Here is an 18,727-nt window from a genome sequence, read left to right on the forward strand (position 1 = left end):
ACTCTGCGCATCGAGGGTCTTTTTTTTTTTCTTTCTTTCTACAGCGCTGAATTTACGATCGTTTAAACGATTGAACGAAAGTTATGTCGTTTCCCAGAATGGCAGTATCACACGGTGCTACAGCCCCTATTCTCGTCCCTCTTCCTCCGCTCAGGTCCGAGGATTACTTTAGTGAGTGCAATATCTGAGAAATTGTATCAATTTCCCCATAGGTTTCCAATCGCTATACAAGACTCGTCAATGGAATTCGTAATAAAGCCTCACAATTCTCGGAAAGCTGATATCTATTGCGACGACTAGCCGAGAAGCAATGGCACACATTACTCGCAATTGTAGATGCTATTATACCGCCAATTGTTTCGGAAAACAACGTCACAGACAATCAAAGACAGCTCAGGATATCGCAAGATCTATACGATGAAGCCTACAGTACGATTCAGATGACAATGGTAGAGTCCCCGGATGCCGAAAAGTTCAAGGAATATCTCAGGACAAGCCAATCCGACAGTCCGCGGTTTGTGCAAAATGTCAAACGCACATTTGAGACCGTGCCAGAAGAGGCTAGGAAAAAACTGAGCAGTATACTTAATCTTCTCGAGTAAGACATCCATCATTTTCAATCTTACCCTCCACAAAATACACGACTAACTATTTAAACAGCACAAGCGTCGGCAGTTTCTTCTTGACAGGCTATTGTATACCATTTTCGGAGCAACCTGTACATATGAGACATGCAGTCATCCAGTCATGGGCTACTTCATGGCTGAAAATGTTTCCTCTACTTGCAAGGACATTTTCGACGATTGCGCAGAAATCCTTCAGCCAAGCGGATCCTCTATATCAACAATTGCTGGGCTTCACAGACCACCCGCTAGACTATAGGACAGCGGCAGGATTTGACTTCAACTTCCTGCAATTCAAGGCCGATGATGAGCCTGCAGTGTTGGATACAGACATTGTAATTGTAGGGTCTGGTTGTGGTGGCGCGGTATGCGCCAAGATCCTAGCAGAGGCGGGCCACCGAGTTGTGGTAGTGGACAAAGGATATTACTTCCCGCCCTCGCAGCTGCCCATGAATCAAGAGTCTGGGTCCAACTTCCTATTCGAAGGCCAGGGCGTCATTAGTAGTGATGATAACTGCATGAACATGCTCGCAGGTAGCTGCTGGGGCGGTGGCGGGACAGTCAACTGGAGCGTGTCTTTGGAGCCTCAGGACTTTGTGAGAAAAGAGTGGGCTGCTCAGGGGTTGCCGTTCTTTGCGACAGATGAGTACCAGAAGTGTCTCGATCGGGTATGTGACTTCATGGGTGTCAGTGATAGATATGTTCGGCACAACCATGGTGGCAGAGTTATAATGGACGGGTCGCGTAAGCTCGGCTGGAAAGCCAAAGCTTGTCCTCAGAATACGGGCCCCGATGACCATTATTGTGGCAGATGTCATTTCGGTTGTGGCTCGGCCGGCAAGAAAGGCCCTACTGTGAGCTGGTTGCCCGCTGCCGCCCAGGCCGGCGCACAATTCATTGAAGGTTTCGACGCGACAGAGGTGCTTTTCGACGAGTCTACCGGCTCGAGACAAGCGGTAGGCGTGCAGGGGACTTGGGCTGCGAGGGGTGACAGCGGGAGTCTTAGCACACCAAAGGCTGATCGCGTGACAAGAATTCTCCGTATCCAAGCCAAAAAAGTAGTGGTCGCTGCTGGCACATTGCAATCCCCTCTTCTACTTTCCCGGAGTGGCCTAGAGGTGAGTAATGGACTACTAAATACCAGCTGAAATAGCACTAACCTATGGCAGAATACCCATATCGGAAGGAATCTTCACCTTCATCCTTGTAACTACGTCCTTGCGCGTTTCAACGAAGATATACAGCCTTGGGAAGGAAGTAGTATTACCAGTCTGTGTTCTGAATTTGAGAACGTCGACGGAGAAGGGCACGGCGTAAAATTGGAGACGGTAAATATGCTGGTAAGTCTAAGCACTCAATCAACTCATCCATCCAAACACACAGTGATATTGATTATTGGTCAGCCGTACATGACAATCGCCAACTTTCCTTGGTACAGTGGTCTAGAGTTCAAACTAAACGCACTGAAATTCCGCAGTATGAATGGTTTCATATCTATGGCTCGAGACCGTGACACGGGCCGTGTGTATCCGGATGCCGTCACAGGAGCTCCGAGGATTGATTATACACCTTCAGACTTTGACCGCGCCCATATCCTGACGGGAACTTTAGCGTTGGCGAAGCTTTGCTATGTTGAAGGCGCCCGGGAGATCTTTGCTTTTCTCCCAGGGTCGAGGCCCTTCGTCAGGAAAGAGACGCGGAAATCGGGTGGTAATGACATCAACGATCCCGAGTTTGTGGCATGGCTTGCGTCACTAAATAAGGTTGGAAACAAGCCCCCGGTCACTCCCTTCGGCTCGGCGCATCAGATGGGAACTTGTCGCATGAGCGAAGACGTGGCAGATGGCGTTGTAGACCCGAAGGGTCGGGTATGGGGAACAGATAATCTGTATGTGGCAGATTCGAGCGTGTTCCCGAGTGCAAGCGGTGTAAACCCAATGATAACGACCATGGCTACTGCCGATTACATCGCTCATGGCATTGCCGAACAACTTTCACGGAACGGCGGGCAGTAAAAATTGTTCACAAGCACAAAGGTAATAATACATGCTTCAACATCCAACATTTGTTGTAGTTGAGCATGACTCCAATGGACGTTGGAGCGTGTAAGCTTAGGTTCGCCTACTTGTATATTAGGGACGTACGGAATAACGCAGACTTATCGGGGTCAAAATATTGTGTCTACTGGCCTTGTTCACTAATGCGGTTGACATTTTCTCTTGTATGCTTATCTTGAGGGGCGCAATTTCTTGCAGTCCGGAGAAGGAGACGGTTCTGCACTGCATTCAGATACCTGTAACTTTCTAGGATACTGCTCGATCAGTCGCCAAGGATTGTGTGCACGGCGGGTATGTCCACGCAACCCTAAAGATCGCGGTATAATTATGTTCGGTCCCGGCTGAAAGGATGTGACCGCAAATTGGTTGCAGTTATGCCACCAGTTCATGCTTTTTATAGAAAACCAATAAATCGGCGTATGGAGTACCTGTACAGTTTACAATGTACTTGATTTGATGGGTACTCTGTTGGGTAATCGGCAGTGTCTCTAAAACGTCCTTTGGTGCTTCAGGTCCCGGGTTATTGCTTGGAAGCAGCAGGGCCCTTTCAGGGAGACCAGATCAGCATGGATGAGATGAGATGATTTTCATTGCTCCATTCGTGTGATTTTAGGAATAGAGATAAGACATTGCGGATTACTCGTGAAACGCTGACTTACTTCACGAGTTGGATCCGGTTTTCTCTCAAGCTGTGCCCTGCTTGGGGGATTAGTTAGCCTGTAGGTTCAATTTTCACGACAAGACGACCCCTAATGATGAGTCGAAGTATTCTATTATTCCCATAACTCTTGCAAGGCGAAGTACGATTCCGATCAGCAGAGTTTCATCGTGTTGTTGTCCGATACCCCGCTACTCTGGAGGCAGTGTGCTTCCTTCGCGTTAACCACAAAGTCCACAACCAATCAGGCAGTATAGAATTCGGCTGCCTTGGACAACAACAAACACCCACAGTTGAAAGCAATTGGTACACATCTTCTGGTGAGATGTCACTCACTATTTACACTGTACTGCCAGTTTATTGCTGGATTTATTTCCGCCCCTCTATCATTGGGGCGACACATGCACAGTGTATCTCGACAATTGACCAGTTTCATGTCTCCTACAATACCTACCAATCGTTTAACCAATATATTCTATCCCGGCATAGATTATCAATGGATCAACGTACTATAAATTTGTTTTACTTTCCTGCGTTTCCAACGTAAAATGACTCCTAGTATGTTAGTTGCAATTGTAACAAGAAATCCATGACTTGGCCGATAACGTATTTCAACAATAACAACACTCGTTTATAATGGCCCCTAAATTTGACTACGGTTTGTTTCTTCTTTTCTCTGCCCCAATTGTGCATTAACTAACAGTGATAGATACCATGTCCACAACGCGCCTCCCCGACATACATTCACCTACACCTCCATACGCTGTAGGCATGGTGGATCGTGAGCTCGAACATAGCTCTCGCTCCGAACACCGCCACCAAGCCTACGTCGGACGAGACTGCCAGCACACTCCTGGTTATGGCCCCTCATCGAACCTCGTCCCGCTGCCGCTCCTTGCACGCTATCCAGCCCTGGCTGAGTGCCCCGGCTGCCGAAGCGTGGGCCCTACGAGCGTCCATCACCGTGCGGGAAAAGGAACACAGTAAGTGGTTTGCATGTATCAGTATGGAGAGGAGGGCGCTGACGCTACTTCAAAGCTGGATGGCGACCTTTTTCTTCTTCACCACGGGTATTCTGGCGCTTCTTCCGTATACGATGGACCACTTTAAGAATGCTGAACACACTTGCATGAAGTGTGGGAGGAAGCTGGCTACGCAGCGCTTCGGCGGAGGCACCAAGGCCCATTTGATCTGATTGGTACATTAAAATGGATAGGGCACGGGGTTATGGTCATACCCAATGCCATCTCCCATTGAATCCTGGCGGCTGGACTTCGCTCGGACAGGGTGACTGATCTATGTTCAAAGATGACTTGTCTTAACTAATGCTAAGTCGTTCATGTGCTGCTGTTGGAATACCCACGGACTATAAACACTACAGTGAGAAAGAAATGTCTTAAATGATCATAATTTAGGAATCCAATCATTCCCACCATTCAATCGAAGTATTCGTATTCATTGTAGTCATATGGTATGGCGCCTTGACGTATCACGCAACCGCGTGCTTCCTGCCTCCGATTTGCAGCTCCGGTGTCATTCTGTCTTTCTGCTTTGTTTTTCATTCACATCAAAGTAATACATCCCATGTTGTTTGTGCTGTATACCTAGATTTCTTGCTTGGTATATTAAAAGCAGTATTTCAGGCAGTTCGACCCGGATGTAGTGGTCACAGAACGCAAAAAAGTGCTTTAGTACTCCAGCCACACGGTGGATCCAATCTCAGCAACGAGATTATCATACAAAGAGAGGGTATCCGTAACGAGTTGGCGGTTAAGATAGTCATCTAAAATATCACGAGGCACGGTATACAATATGCTTAAATCTAAAGACCACTGGTTCTAATACTGAGTTGATATAGTAGTAATACTTCATATGCATAATTTTGCTCCATACCGTGAGGTCCATGGTCTAATTGCTTAACTAGGAAAGCACCAACTGCGACTTACCTGTGTCAAAGTTTTTTTTATGGAAGATGCTGTGTGCTGCCCTTGTGTTGAGATTGCATTTAGTAGCGTTGGTTAGTGAAACAATGCTCAAGATGCCAGTCAGGTGTTTAGAAGCACGGTACACTCCTCTCCGAAAATTAGTAGCCCCTCTTATGTCTATTCATATACCAGGCTATTGAAGCCCTCCACTTCAACAACTAGGGACATATATTCCTTTTCGTTCCGGCGCGTTAAGTTTCGATCCTGGAGCATCTCGGCCACCTGCGGTTTGACTTTGCTGATAAATGCTAGAAAGGCCTCGCTGGAGGTACTTATGTCGCGACTATGCGCATGGTATTCCAGTTTGAGCGATGCCTGCACAAGAAAACCAGAGTCCGAACTAAGTTTGCAAATATTTTGCTCGCAAACATGTGCCTTCCTTGTGACACGTGGCGAACGGCCAGACCGATAGGTGATCGCAAATCAAGAGCAGGTTGAGCTACATAAACCCACATGGCAAGAGGCAAGGTGAATCACCAAGGTTATGTCCCAAATCATACGAGAAAGCTCTGTAGGAAGACATACCAAAGGGGTGGATAGAGCGAAGAGCGTGGTGGTTGCTTTTTGCTAACGACTGTAGTTCTTTGTACGGACTTTACCATAAAACAGGTAGGTGGATTGGAGTACAGCGTTTGACATGATACCAGAACAATACCAGCGTGAGGTATAAACAATAAAAAGCTGAAGGATAACAGTTATGCTCAATTTCCAACCTCGCGCTGACTAGGTCTCGGGTGCACATTTTTCGACATTGCATCAGCCCATAACTCGCGTAGTTGAGCTTGTTTCGATTTGAGCCGAGGCCAGAGACAGTTCAAGCTGGAGGCATGGTTCCATATATGGAAGATAACAACCACTGCTACACAATGAATTAAGGTTCAATTTACATCACACACGAACGACGATCGTAGAAAGCAAAGACGGCTGCGATCAACACGCTCAACATGAGTAGAACAAGTGATGCCCACGAGTGTCTCAGATGACTATGATAGCTTAATAAGAAATGTCTGACGATATACTGGGACTTAGTTGCTGATAGCCTTGGGTAAGAGCCAATGAGAAGACACTGCGAAACTGTTAGAACATATATCCCCAGATAAGTTTGTATTAACCCCAGTACAACGCCGTACGATTGGTCAATCTGTAACACCGAATATACCTCATAGATATACTACCCACCCATCGAAAGCCACATACTCGGTAGTGCCAATGATTGTGGTTAGAAACCTGCGGCTGGTGCTGACTAGTATTTTGGAAATAATCGCAATAATTGCAATAAACGGCGGCGGCACTCGGACAGTAATGAAATGGAGAAAAACAGCCTCATCTAAGCCGCCCGACTCCCAAATTAGATTCCTCAGCATGACCTTGTCATACATTACTCAATAGGAAGCTGGCTAGGCAATGCCATCAATCACGAGCGAACTTCGGTGTATGTCACCAGCTTCGAGACTGACAGGTGGAGCATTAATGGCAAGGTCTGGCTCAGACCTGGCTCATGGGCTGAAGACGAAAAAGTTCGGCGAAAGCACGACATCAAGGTGCCGGTGCAGCAAATGATCCATGCACAAATTACGTGATCACAGCCGGTGCGGCTGGACGGTGATCGGCGTGCTAGCCGTGCGAGCTGACGGCAATCGGGTTGGGTAGCAGAGCTGGCTGGAACGTGTTTATTGCCATAACTCGCAGACCATGGCCAAAGACGAAGACTTCTCCAGGGGAAATCTGGGGGTGCACAACATCTAGTGCCAGATTGCGTGATGGGTGAAGCTAGGTTTCTGTCAGCATTGAGTTGGAGCTAATTAAACATTGAGAGCAAACGGTGAGATCGTGGTGACAAGAGCTTTGTCTCCATAATTACGGCAAGGCTTCGTAGCAATTTCTGGGGTACATCGTACAGGGCCACGAGAGCAGGAGGAGAGAAGGGGGGGATTAGGGCCCTGAATTACACAGTAGTGCCTAGTCGCCTAACCGGTTAGTGCCTACTGTACTCCAGAAATTGTTCCAGAATGTACCGCCCGGTTGGATGACCGACAACCGTCCCCCAGTGGAAACTAGAGCGAGAAATGAAAGCTGATTGGATGGAAATGAGGCGTCTCATTGGATGTGACGAGCTTCTGCTTGGCAATAACGCAATCGGCGCCGTCGCAAAGCAAGGGCCCTTGGAAACCCAGGGCATGGCATGACTGACAGGTATGGTTTTGCCATCAGCCGACGAGATTTGCAATTGATATGGTGCAAAGACAAGGAGGAATTCAACATTCGACAGAAGTAGAAGTTGACAGAGATATCGTTTGACTCGGCCTGCTTTTCAACTTAACTTTCACTTATTATTAAAGCGTTGTTCCGCACTCGGTGCCAACCTTTCAGTGGTCTCTTGCGAATCTGCACTGCCGAATTAGCTGCTTCCGTTGCTTCTTCTCAAACTGTCGGTCTGGTCTGCAAGGTATCTTACGACATACGCTGCCCATATTACTCGACTGGTTCAGGATCATCGCCGACCACATCGGGGACTTGTTCGACGAATTGCGCAACTGGCCCTGATTTATCACGTTTCTTTCGGCTGGTTTCAGTGTTACAGGCGGTCAAAAGGCTTTTTTCTCCAAAGTTCGGGGGTCAACAGATTCGGCCAAACCCATTGGGCATCCCTTCGAACCTTGGGTAGTGAGGTGGCACAAGCAACACATTAAAACACAAACTTACTTGGCCCGGAACCCGACTTGTTTGCATTGCCAACCCTCAAGCACGCCATATCGACTTGTCTGACCTCAACTGTCCAATTCCTGCTCACGCAGCGCTACCTGGTCAGTGCCATGATCACAGCGCTCATTACACCTGCATAGAAGCCCTGTCTTGTCTCTGTCCGACATACCGGTCGATACCAAGCCAAGGGCTGTGGGCTTGAGTTTATCATTCCGCCATTTCCAACACTCCGTCCGACATGGACGCTTTCAATACAACCGGCAATGCGCCTCAGCATTCGCAATCGCACCAAAGCCAACAAGATGGCATCATTCCGCCCTCGAATCAACAACTGTCTTTTGCTTCCTTGAGGCAACACCGCCGCGCATCCTCTCTTAGCCTTTGTCACCACAACCTACCCTCACCGTCCTCCATCGCCTCCTTTCCCTTTCTTGAACACGGCGCTACCAATGACAACAACCAACATTTGAAGGATTCTTGCGACCGGAGGAGGCCCAACGAGGAATGCCACCAGGCATCTCGACTGCCCAACATGTCACAACAACTGCTTGGCCAGTCCGTCACTCCATTCCTAAGAGAACATATTCCTGGATTGTACGCACCTATTGGAAAGCCCGACTTCCCTGCCACTATCAACAACTCGGACAACACTAAGGATCCCAACAGCAAGTTCTGTTACCGTCACCGGCCGGACTCTAAATGCCGAAGGGCTGCTGACGAGTCCAAGATGGGCGCAATCCAGAGTGCACTCGAGAGACTACCGCAAGCCGATCAACAGGCCATCACTCACGTTTGGTCCTTATTCTCCGCCGCACCTGCAAAGCACCGGGAGTTGATGCTGCAAGGCGTTATCACCCAGTGCTGCTTCCCACAACTATCCATGGTGTCAAGAGAGATATCTGAATCACTGAAGATCGACTTCCTCGGCGCCCTTCCCACTGAGGTGTCATTGAAGATCTTACGGTTCCTGGATTGTGTATCTCTTTGCAAGGCTTCTCAGGTCAGCCATAGATGGCGGACCTTGGCCGACGATGATCTTGTCTGGCAGCACCTGTGCATGCAACACATCGAGCGCAAGTGCACGGCCTGCGGCTGGGCCTTACCACGACTGGAGAATAAGAGAATGAAAGACTGGAAGAAACAACATCAACTTGCCATTGCAAAAATTCGACAGGCCGAGGTAGTTGAAATTCAGGATACCGATACCACAGCCAACGAAGTTGCTGTTGCACTGGTATCAAGAAAGCGAGATGCCTCCGGTCTCGACGACAGCGAGGCTTCGCGTGTCAAGAGACAATGCAGCGAGGGCGCTCAGAGAAATTCCATGGAACGTCAACTGCGCCCGTGGAAGGATGTCTACAGGGATCGTTACAAGATCGGCTATAACTGGAAGCATGGCCGCTGCTCCATAAAGGTGTTTCGAAACCAGCACACTAACGGCATTACCTGCCTCCAATTTTCCGAGGACATGCTAGCAACGGGTTCTTATGATTCCACTATTAAGCTTTGGAACATCGAGAAGACTGAAGTTATCCGGACCCTAGTGGGCCACACCATGGGAATCAGAGCCATCCAGTTTGATGATCGTGTCCTGGTCTCTGGTGCATTAGATGGGACCGTCAAGATTTGGAATTGGAGAACCGGTCAGTGTTTGAATACGCTTACTCACAGTGGAGGAGTCATTACGGTTCATATGGACGGCCCTTATCTCGCGTCGGGGTCCATGGACAGAAGCATCAAGGTCTTCAATTTCAAAACTCAACAGATCATCTGTCTGCGTGGCCACGGTGACTGGGTAAATCAAGTCCGTATTGATGTGGCATCCCGCACATTACTTTCTGCAAGCGACGACTGTACGGTCAAGTTATGGGATCTTGATACCCAGCGATGCATACGCACATATGAAGGCCACGTGGGACAAGTCCAACAAGTCATGGCCCTACCTGACGATTTCGAGTTTGAGGAGGAGGACGGTCACGAAGCTGATAATGCATCGGTGGCGAGTGGTCGTAGTAGCACCCCGGGTGCGTGCTCGTCCGGTGCCTTGCCATCGCCGCCAGCTGACGAGGAGCGATCGGCATATGGTTCTGTGTTTGCCGAAGACACAAGCCGCCAACTGCCGCCTCGTTATTTCTTGACGGGTTCCCTAGACGCCACTTTGCGCCTCTGGGACACAGCCAGTGGCCGCTGTTTGAAAACCCACTTCGGACACGTGGAAGGAATTTGGGCGTTGCAGGTTGACCAGTTGAGATATGTCACCGGTGCGAACGACGCGACCGTGAAGTTGTGGGATCCGCGAACCGGTCGATGCGTAAGTTTTACTCTTATATCATGACAGATACGAGCTCAATCTTTACTAACACAATTTTCTCTACAGGAAAGGACATTTACCGGTCATGAAGGTCCAGTGACTTGTGTAGGGCTGTCTGATAGTCGTTTGGCGAGTGGCGGTGAAGATGGAGAAGTGCGACTTTATCGATTTGACTGCGATCCATCCGAAGCTGCTGCGTGGGGTACACCAGCATAAGTTATCGGAGGAATGATATATGATTGGCGAATTCTGGGTTATAGCAGGCGTACGAGATACCATTTTGTTAGAGAGTCGGATGACCTCACGGCGTAAGACTTAAGCGGGGGCACCTTTGGGCCGAAAGCATCAAAGCCGACATATGCTTCTTGTTTTCATGGCGAGTTTTGTCAGGGACAAAATTCCGGGCGTTCAAAGACACTGGGTGCAATAGTACTGGTCAATTATGGCCTTGGGCATTGGGTTGATAAAGAAAATCAATTGAAAATTTCTCGTCATCTACTCAAGACATTGACTTCACCTACGCAAGAAATGTGAACTGCCAATCTAGTGCAAGCCTCAGAACATGAAGACCACGTGATCTGGAGATCTTCCCTCTTCCAGCTGCAAATCAACGGGGTTGCTTCCACTTTAGCGATTGTCATGTGAAAGCTTATCGAAACTCGCTGCAATATCTGATTTATCTCAATTTGTTCGCGGACGCTGCGTCGTAAATGTCTCAATCTTATACAGCCTTCCTACCAGTAGGTACCTGAAGTTGCGGAGATTGCGATGTCCTACAGTGAGCTGAGCACCAAAGTTGTAAGCCCCACCATCATTATCACCATCAGACGCATCAACTAAACGTTGCAAACATGGTGACAATCGCAATCCGTTCCATCTGGAAAGAAGATGAGTCCCCGATAGCGCGAGCTCTAGGCGGGCTACAACTACATCTACAGGGTCTGTCTTAAAGAAACCCCAGTAGCAGTGTAAAATTATGCTGAGGCTTCTTTAGATTATGAAGCCCGGTTGCCGTTTGCGCTGCGCTTGGGTGCATATGCATCATACTGCTTTATCAGTAGACCTCACGTCCATGACAATACCAGGGGAGTGGGGGCTTTGACTACATACCCGAATCCTCACGGGAAAGGTGACGCGTGTCGCTTTTCACTCGGTGGAATTTATCATCATGTTCCCAGATCCTGGGCGTCCGCACCCAGGGGCACGGGTGGGGATGCTGATCGACCATATCTATGAGCATGCCGGGCATATGCTCGGAGCCGAGTCCATGTATTGGAGTATGCAACGTTTCAACCACGTCACTCAGCTGCTATATGGTGAGAAGGCGATCAAGAGCGCTTCTTTACACTATACAAAGATTTTGTAGTCGTGATTTGGAGTTTGGTTCGGGGATGCTAGTACCTATCATAGGTATTTAAGACTGGCAAGTCGTACAATTGCCCGACGTACGAAATAGCTGTCGAAATTCGGCCACTTCACCGACCTGTCAAAACGTCTTCGGACGTATGAATTGTCCCGTAAAATAGACCCGGTCAGAATTATGATGCCGGCGGGTAACAGTTCTTGTCGTTCGGGTTTCGTAGTCAATGTGAACATACAACTAATCCTTCAAATAAATAAATGTTGAACAGTAGTCACTGCCAAGAGAATTGAGGAGGCAAAGTTATTTGCTCTGGATATGTACACGCGAATGTGACTGATAGGTGGAGGTGTCCAGGACCCTACCCTATGACAGTACTTCACTGATACGGAAATCCGCCCCTTGGACTTCAGCAAGACCCTGGAAGAGTGTTCGGTTTTCTGCTTCCAAATAGCTGGGCTCCAAACCCCCTGGCAAGATGGAATCTTGCATTGGATACAGCAGTCTTATGACAGCATTCACTTTCGAGCCTCAAATATCCCATTCGTAAGAGCATCTAATGACATTGGTGGTCATGGTAATCTAACCTACCCACCTCAACATATCCTCGCAGGGTACATGTGGCAGTTCATTTTCAACATGATTCCAGAACGCCCAATCCTTGGGCTGGCCCATAGCGTTACTCCTCATCATCTTCTCCTCGTACTCCTCCTTACTCTTGACAGCATAGTGGTGCAGGCTCAGCCTATCCCTCGTGATCGGCTGCCTGAAGGCGAAGTGGTCGATCTTGTTCCCGTCCTCCCCGACCGTGATCTTCCCAGGGGCCAAGCGGAACATGTGCGGGTTGATGGGGCTTACGTAGTCCCTGACCCTGACGATGCTCTTCACGTGGCGGTTGTCAGACCCGTCGCCGCCGTGCTCGGGGTCGTCGTATATGCACTGCGTGTAGGCCTCGCGGGCGGACGCGGCGCGGAACAGCTGGCCGTTGGACGTGTGCATCTGCCAGTTGATGCCCAGGGCACCGACCTCTTCGCCGCGGTCCCGCTCCAGACCCCGCAGGACGGACTCCAGGGGCTCGCCGCCGGGCGTGTCGAGGAACTCGTCCGCGTCGATGAAGGCCAGCCAGGTGTGGTTCACGCCGTGGTTGTGCGCGCAGTCGTTGTAGAGCTTGTACTGCATCTGGCCGACGCGCTGCGTCTCGTCGTAGTAGACGAAGGTCACGGCCTCCGCGGGGACGCCATAGGTATCGAGGCTGTCCTCGAGCGGCGGGCTCGAGCCGTCGTCGAGCAGATAGAAGCGCCGTATGCCCATGGCGTGGTAGTGATGCTGCAGGAACTCGGGCAGGTCGAGAGCCTGGTCCCTGACAGCGAGGCAGATGGCTAGGTACTCATCGCGAACCCCAGGTTCTTTGTTAGGGTTCTTCCACTTATCGATATGTGATGTGACGGCCCCTATGACTTGAGAACCGACCCCTTTACTGTATTCAAACGAGGTCTGACCGTAGAGGGACAGAGCCGGTATGAGGATGCAGGCAAACACGCATAAGACTAGTAGATGCAAATATGGACCAGACGTGATGACCGCCATGGCATCAAATTGCCCGGGCGAGTGAACAAAGAGTGGAATACTGAAGTCACTACCTCAAGGACGACCGCTTTGCTAGAGTGGGTTCTCGGTATTCGTCCGGTGGGCTGTGAGCTGACGACTACCGCCCCACCGGTTAACTATACGCGTGTACGCCACGATGCAAGGGGTTTGAATGAGATGGAATAACGCCATAGTTTTCCCTCACCAAGTACGTTCCTGGCAAAATATCGAGACTAAGGGAACACGATACTGTCTCAATGAAAATTCCAGCTGAAAACATTGGTGGGACAATGCAATTTCTTCTTTGTGAACAGGCCACTTTCTGTGCGACCAACTGAATTGACCCTTGCAGTGGCCAAAACCCCATCAGGTTCTGTCTCCCCCTCTGACTATTATCAGTTGGTTGTTGGTTGTTGGCGTTTATAGTTGACCAAATGTTCTTGGCAGCGCTTAGTCATACGTATACCCCAACCCAAAGGGACGCTCGTGGCATCCAATCAACCGCCGCCGAAACGCTGTAACAAAATGTAATGACTGTTTCGTTGTTTTAACATTTTAACAAGTGCCTCTTGGGCCCTTTGTATAATACAGAGTCAGTTGCACTACCACTGGAAAAGTTGCATGCGTATCTTGAACTTTTTGTTTTGTTTTGGTTATTGTCCGACAACACTATCAAACCGCAATGGCGGTAACTACCAGAACATAGAAGTAGCAAATGACCGTCCTGATACAAGGTTGACAGGCTCAGGATAACCGGGTTGATTTCAATGCCATGCCTTTGAAACAGACACTCATTACGTTTTTAACTCAAAAAGATCCTTACAAATGTTAAAGTATATTCAGTCCCACAAGACTCCTGTAAATGATGCATATGAAAACACCGTAACTCCCATTGATGCCTTTAGGGGAAGGTACTGCTAAGCCTTAGCACCACTGCGCCTCTTTTCTTGGATCATTACGATTGAATATCTGCATTCGTTAGTGAACACTAATCACTCAGGTTGTTAATGGTTGACGTTGCTTACGCTATGATGCCTCCAACAGCGACAAATACACCCAAAACGGATTTGTCTCCCACAGATCGGCCGGAAGTCATCCAGCCGAGCGCAACAATAGTGCACGTCTTCAAATGTCCAACCACTGTGCTTGAGACAGGCCCAGTCTTGGCGATAATGAAGAACTGAGATATGTTGATAAGGGAGGCAAACACTCCAGACTAAAGTTGGTTAGATTGGTTCAAACGTGCGACCATTGTGGGCTTACCATAAGTATCATGACCCATCGGTTAATCGGCACTTCAGACCAGACGGGGAAGGTGTCCACAAATGGGATGACATAGAGCAACAGGAAAGCTGAAACAGGAGCTTGGTTGAACAGAAGTTGCATGCTTGACATTTGCAGCTTTCGGTGGTAGCTGGCGATCCAGACCGTGTACAGAGAGGAAGCGAAAATGCCAGCAAAGGCAAAGACGACACCTAGTCCAGACGTCGTCTTGACGCTGGCATCGTTGGACGGAAGCGAGTCGTAGTACGAGACCATGCCCACACCAAGACAGGCGGGAATGAGAGCCAAAATTGCGTTTCTCGGCATTGTCGCCTTGTACAAGACATAGTTCATGAGGGCGACAGTAGGGGTGAGCAGGATCCGAGCGACCTGGTAGAACGTTACACTCGAGAAAGCCAGAGACAGGTTTGGCAGGATGACGTTGAGAGACATGGATATGGACAGAGGAATGATCTCGCGAATGGTGGTCCTCCGTGGCTGGAAGAAACCGAGCTGGGGTCGCGAAAGAACATAGAGAGTCAACCAGGTGATGAAGAAGTGGAAGCAAGCAAAGCTCAGCTGGGCAAGCTTCAGGGACGGATCGGAGAAGATGGCCTTGTTGGTGAAGACTATACCAATGGTAGCCAGCGTGTTGATGACCATCCAGACGACTGCTTTGCCCATGCCGCTGCCCTCCTTGGTAGGTGGCTGAGCCTGTTGCGGTACAGCATCCTTCTCCAGCAGACCTTCCTCTTCGTGACCGTCTCGGTCACCGGCAGCGGTGTGTTGTGATATGCGGCCGCCGTCCGGGTCTTCAAAGCTGCTCTTGTACTTCTCGCTCTCGTCGTGGGATTCGACAACGGGGGAGGATGCCTTGGATGCCGGCGGGCTGTTGTTGTAGACGTTGGCTGCCATGGCGAAATTGGAGTAGTGCTTACTGCAGCTTAGGTGACTTGACTTGGCAGGATTCCAGGTGGTGCGGGAAGGAAGATCGATCACCAGGACCCTTCAATCGCGCATTGGGATTGGGACTGAGATTATGTACTTGACAGCCAAAGAGTCAAACAAACAAGAACGGGCCGAGAAGGTGAATCCGCGCAAAGCACTCTGAATGGTGGTCCAGCCCCAGAAATCGTTGCAGAGACAGAATGATGTCGATAATTTCAACGTCGAGAGAGCCAAGTGATGGCACAGATGCACTGGGGCTTGGGGACGCTGTGACCTGGAGACTTGGCGAGCGCCAGGGGGGGATTGAAGGTACAGCAGGTAACTTTTGGAACCAAACGGCACTTGTCTTGGTCTGGGACTTGGACCTAGGGATTTTGTACGGCCCAAAATTCAAATACCTAACCGTAACACAGTACCCCTAGTTTAGCATTTTATCCATTGGGGAGGGGCGCTAAGGGGGGTTGCGCACTCCTCCAGCTGTGAGTTTGGCCTAGCTGGCGCCCAAATCGAGCAGGGAGCAGGGAGTCTGGCACAGATGGCGTAACGGCAGCGTCGGCAGGAAACCCACTACCGAATTGTCGCGAGCTACATACTAACATTATAGTTTCAGGCCAGTCCTTCCTGTTGCTTCGGATTTCTGCTGTGTAGCCCTGAAGTAGTGTCTATGTCGCCTCGTGCCAAAGCCCACAGAGACATTCCATTTAGCATTCAATGGTTTGATTGGATTCAATCTCCTCGTTCAATTAACCGTAGATTGGCCCTCCTGGGTATTGAGACCACCCACTGGCTTGTCAACTCTCCGCATTTCCTAGAATCAAATGCCACAAGACAAACTACATCCACGGTCCGTCATCTGCATGTGGCTTTGCAGCCGGGATTGTCTGCAGATCTCAACTGCCAGGCCTGAACTTGGGATCGACCGCTGTCCAGCATACGATTGGACACAGGGGGGGGGGGGGGGGGGGGTTTGGCCAAGCAATCAAGTTGCATTGGGGGGTGGCAGCCGTGCGTCAGGCATATAAAACTTCACGAATCGTACAACTCGGATACCTGGACAAGGCCGTCTCTTCCATCTCACATAATACCACAGGGTTCCCATTCAGAATTACCACTACTAAAGTTTCGTGAATACCAAGATTATTATGTGGTTTTCTATGAATCCCTCAAAGCAAATAGTTGTGGCCGTCGGGAACGTTTGTGCCCACCAGTTGATCACTTGATTAGGTGTTCATGCCTCGGGAGCACAAGCTTCGAGAACATACAAAGAACTGTTTCCCGAGACAGTCAGACACAAATCTTGTTTGCAGCTCAAGGGGATCTGCGTCTTTGGAAATGAACAGTTCCAGTTCGGGGCGTCTCGTAGAGAACACCGAAACGAAAGAGACCGTGGCGGTCCAGCAATTCGTTTCTCTAAGTGGTCGCTATTTTAGACGAAAGCAACAATTATGAGTAAGCCCTAGAGTTCGGTCGCCATAGGTTATATGCAACCATTTGTTTCGGTGCCAAGCATGGACCGAGGCCCAATAATTTGGTTGGGCTTCATAAGGTTGTGTACATTACACAGCACATCGCCTGCGGGAAGTAACGTTGACAAGGTACGTCACGATTGAAGATCGGATTAAGCTCCTCAGCGCGTGGGCTAACATCGTCAATCTACAACACAAATTTGACAGTCGCAAGATACACGAGTTATGAGACATTGTCACATCAAACCATGCCTTATAACACTGTTTGGTATATGGCTCCGGCCCGTACACCAGACATATTGAGCTGACAGCGGCAAGTTTGCTCCTGTCTATCTTGAAAAAAAAAAAAAAAAAAGCAAAACATCATGTCTTGCAAGACAGTCTGAGTATCACATCACAATTGGAGCCACTTGTGGAAATTGTATAGCTAAATGCCACCAATCCAGGCACGTCATTTGATCACTAGTTAGATGGTGGGTGCCCCGACACATCACATAGCCCATCTGTTGAACCGCATGCGTACGAAAGCACAATGATAATGGTTACGCGGCGTTTAGACTATTCTGCCAATCTGCACACACACTTGGCGCACCGCCTTCTGAGCCGACGTCAATCATGGCTAGCTTGGTGATGTGGACTTGTATCAGAATTAGCACTGGTGGAGTATCACAACTACGAAGCATTGCCATCCAGCTCTGCCATCATCCCACGTGCTATAAAGTGCCCATAGCTGACCCAGGTTGAAACGCAATTGCCCCTCCAAACACCCTTGGCTCGGCTGCCCGTACATAGTACATAGTAATCCATCCCCAGATCTCTTGGCAAGGGTCGCATACCCGCTAGCAAAGTGCAAAACGCCAGATGTCAAGGAATGGGAAATCACCAAAGTGCCACCAAGTCAACAATTCCGATTGAGCCGATGACATGGTACGGGCACGTATCCATGTTGAGATCGTTTTCCAGATCATTTTCCAGATCATTCCCAGATCGTTGTAACGAGGCTATGCTTGGGCTAAAAGCATTCCACTCCATTCCACTTCACCACCCCCTGTTACCGATAAAGTTTGGGAAGAGCTTCGGACTGCCGTTGCTTCGGAAGACGGCAGTAAAACAGCTGACAACGTCTGCGCCCATGTGTAGATCGGCTTGGAAGCCAAGCATTTTGAGAATATGTGCACAAAATATGGTTTGAATGCCTGTTATGCTGTTCTACCAGGTTTCAAATCAATGATAATGGTGAGCTTCATGGACAGCAGAACACAGACTTGTATGGACACGACTTCCGGCTTTTAGTTAAGGTAGGCTGGGAGCACTAGCGGGAAACACGGCCGCGCAGCAGTGCTATTTTGCCCTGACAATCGTACGCGGCTCCGAGTCTGATGGGCCCACATGCACGCTCTTTCCGTACAGTAGGAAAAAGATGCCCATTGACTTTGGCCAACCTCACCAAATCTTTCGGGCTGGACAAGCAGTAGTTATTCATTCAACCCTTTTCCTGATTTTGCTCTGCTTTTGATTGCCACCCAGTTATCTTGTTCATCTCAAGCCGCACCATTTTCTTTCTTCTTCATATCCACTTTTGCAACGGGAGAAAAGAGGGAACGCCGGCGCTCCCTATGGACTGTCTGGGTGTCAGACTCTCACGTTCAAAGCCAACCTGAACCCACTATCTGGTCAGACGTCACTCAAATAAGACAACATCCGCCTCGCACCCCAATTCTCACCTCCCTTCACTCGTGATTTTCCGCTCATCATTAAACGTGTTT

At 49.3% G+C, this 18,727-nt stretch overlaps 5 protein-coding genes across 5 annotated transcripts; 3 read left to right on the forward strand and 2 right to left on the reverse strand.

Annotated features, from left to right (window-relative positions):
• Positions 1–98: 98 nt before the first annotated feature.
• BKA67DRAFT_516705 (long chain fatty alcohol oxidase) lies at positions 99–2,638 on the forward strand (the record flags this gene model as incomplete). Its single annotated transcript, XM_046097840.1, has 5 exons — positions 99–171; positions 301–598; positions 661–1,741; positions 1,793–1,963; positions 2,027–2,638. The coding sequence occupies 5 exons, from the start codon at positions 99–101 to the stop codon at positions 2,636–2,638; spliced, it is 2,235 nt and encodes a 744-aa protein (XP_045958272.1).
• Positions 2,639–3,974: 1,336 nt separating this feature from the next.
• BKA67DRAFT_658337 (LITAF-like zinc ribbon domain-containing protein) lies at positions 3,975–4,533 on the forward strand (the record flags this gene model as incomplete). Its single annotated transcript, XM_046107263.1, has 3 exons — positions 3,975–3,996; positions 4,048–4,321; positions 4,377–4,533. 3 exons carry the CDS (start codon positions 3,975–3,977, stop codon positions 4,531–4,533), a joined length of 453 nt encoding a protein of 150 aa, XP_045958273.1.
• A 4,025-nt stretch (positions 4,534–8,558) lies between these two features.
• On the forward strand, positions 8,559–10,553 carry BKA67DRAFT_518305 (sulfur controller 2; the record flags this gene model as incomplete). The annotated part of the gene is made up of 2 exons (XM_046097995.1): positions 8,559–10,337; positions 10,404–10,553. The coding sequence occupies 2 exons, from the start codon at positions 8,559–8,561 to the stop codon at positions 10,551–10,553; spliced, it is 1,929 nt and encodes a 642-aa protein (XP_045958274.1).
• A 1,510-nt stretch (positions 10,554–12,063) lies between these two features.
• On the reverse strand, positions 12,064–13,284 carry BKA67DRAFT_645798 (uncharacterized protein; the record flags this gene model as incomplete). The annotated part of the gene is made up of 2 exons (XM_046105892.1): positions 12,064–12,182; positions 12,285–13,284. 2 exons carry the CDS (start codon positions 13,282–13,284, stop codon positions 12,064–12,066), a joined length of 1,119 nt encoding a protein of 372 aa, XP_045958275.1.
• Positions 13,285–13,910: 626 nt separating this feature from the next.
• Positions 13,911–15,939, reverse strand: BKA67DRAFT_563932 (solute carrier family 35 member E3). Its single transcript, XM_046102686.1, has 3 exons — positions 14,548–15,939; positions 14,310–14,500; positions 13,911–14,253 (listed from the first exon to the last, which is right to left on the reverse strand). Exons 1-3 carry the CDS (start codon positions 15,460–15,462, stop codon positions 14,202–14,204), a joined length of 1,158 nt encoding a protein of 385 aa, XP_045958276.1. The 5' UTR covers positions 15,463–15,939; the 3' UTR covers positions 13,911–14,201.
• Between the last annotated feature and the right edge of the window lie 2,788 nt (positions 15,940–18,727).

Source organism: Truncatella angustata (assembly GCF_020726525.1).
Source record: "Truncatella angustata strain MPI-SDFR-AT-0073 chromosome Unknown BKA67scaffold_4, whole genome shotgun sequence".
Taxonomy (NCBI): domain Eukaryota; kingdom Fungi; phylum Ascomycota; class Sordariomycetes; order Amphisphaeriales; family Sporocadaceae; genus Truncatella; species Truncatella angustata.

Coding starts and splice junctions, on each gene's coding strand:
- BKA67DRAFT_563932 (XM_046102686.1), bottom strand. CDS start 15,462: ATGGCAGCCAACGTCTACAACAACAGCCCGCCGGCATCCAAGGCATCC. Junction 14,501..14,547: donor GATGGGTCATGATACTTATG/GTAAGCCCACAA, acceptor AACCAACTTTAG/TCTGGAGTGTTTGCCTCCCT. Junction 14,254..14,309: donor GCTGTTGGAGGCATCATAGC/GTAAGCAACGTC, acceptor TAACGAATGCAG/ATATTCAATCGTAATGATCC.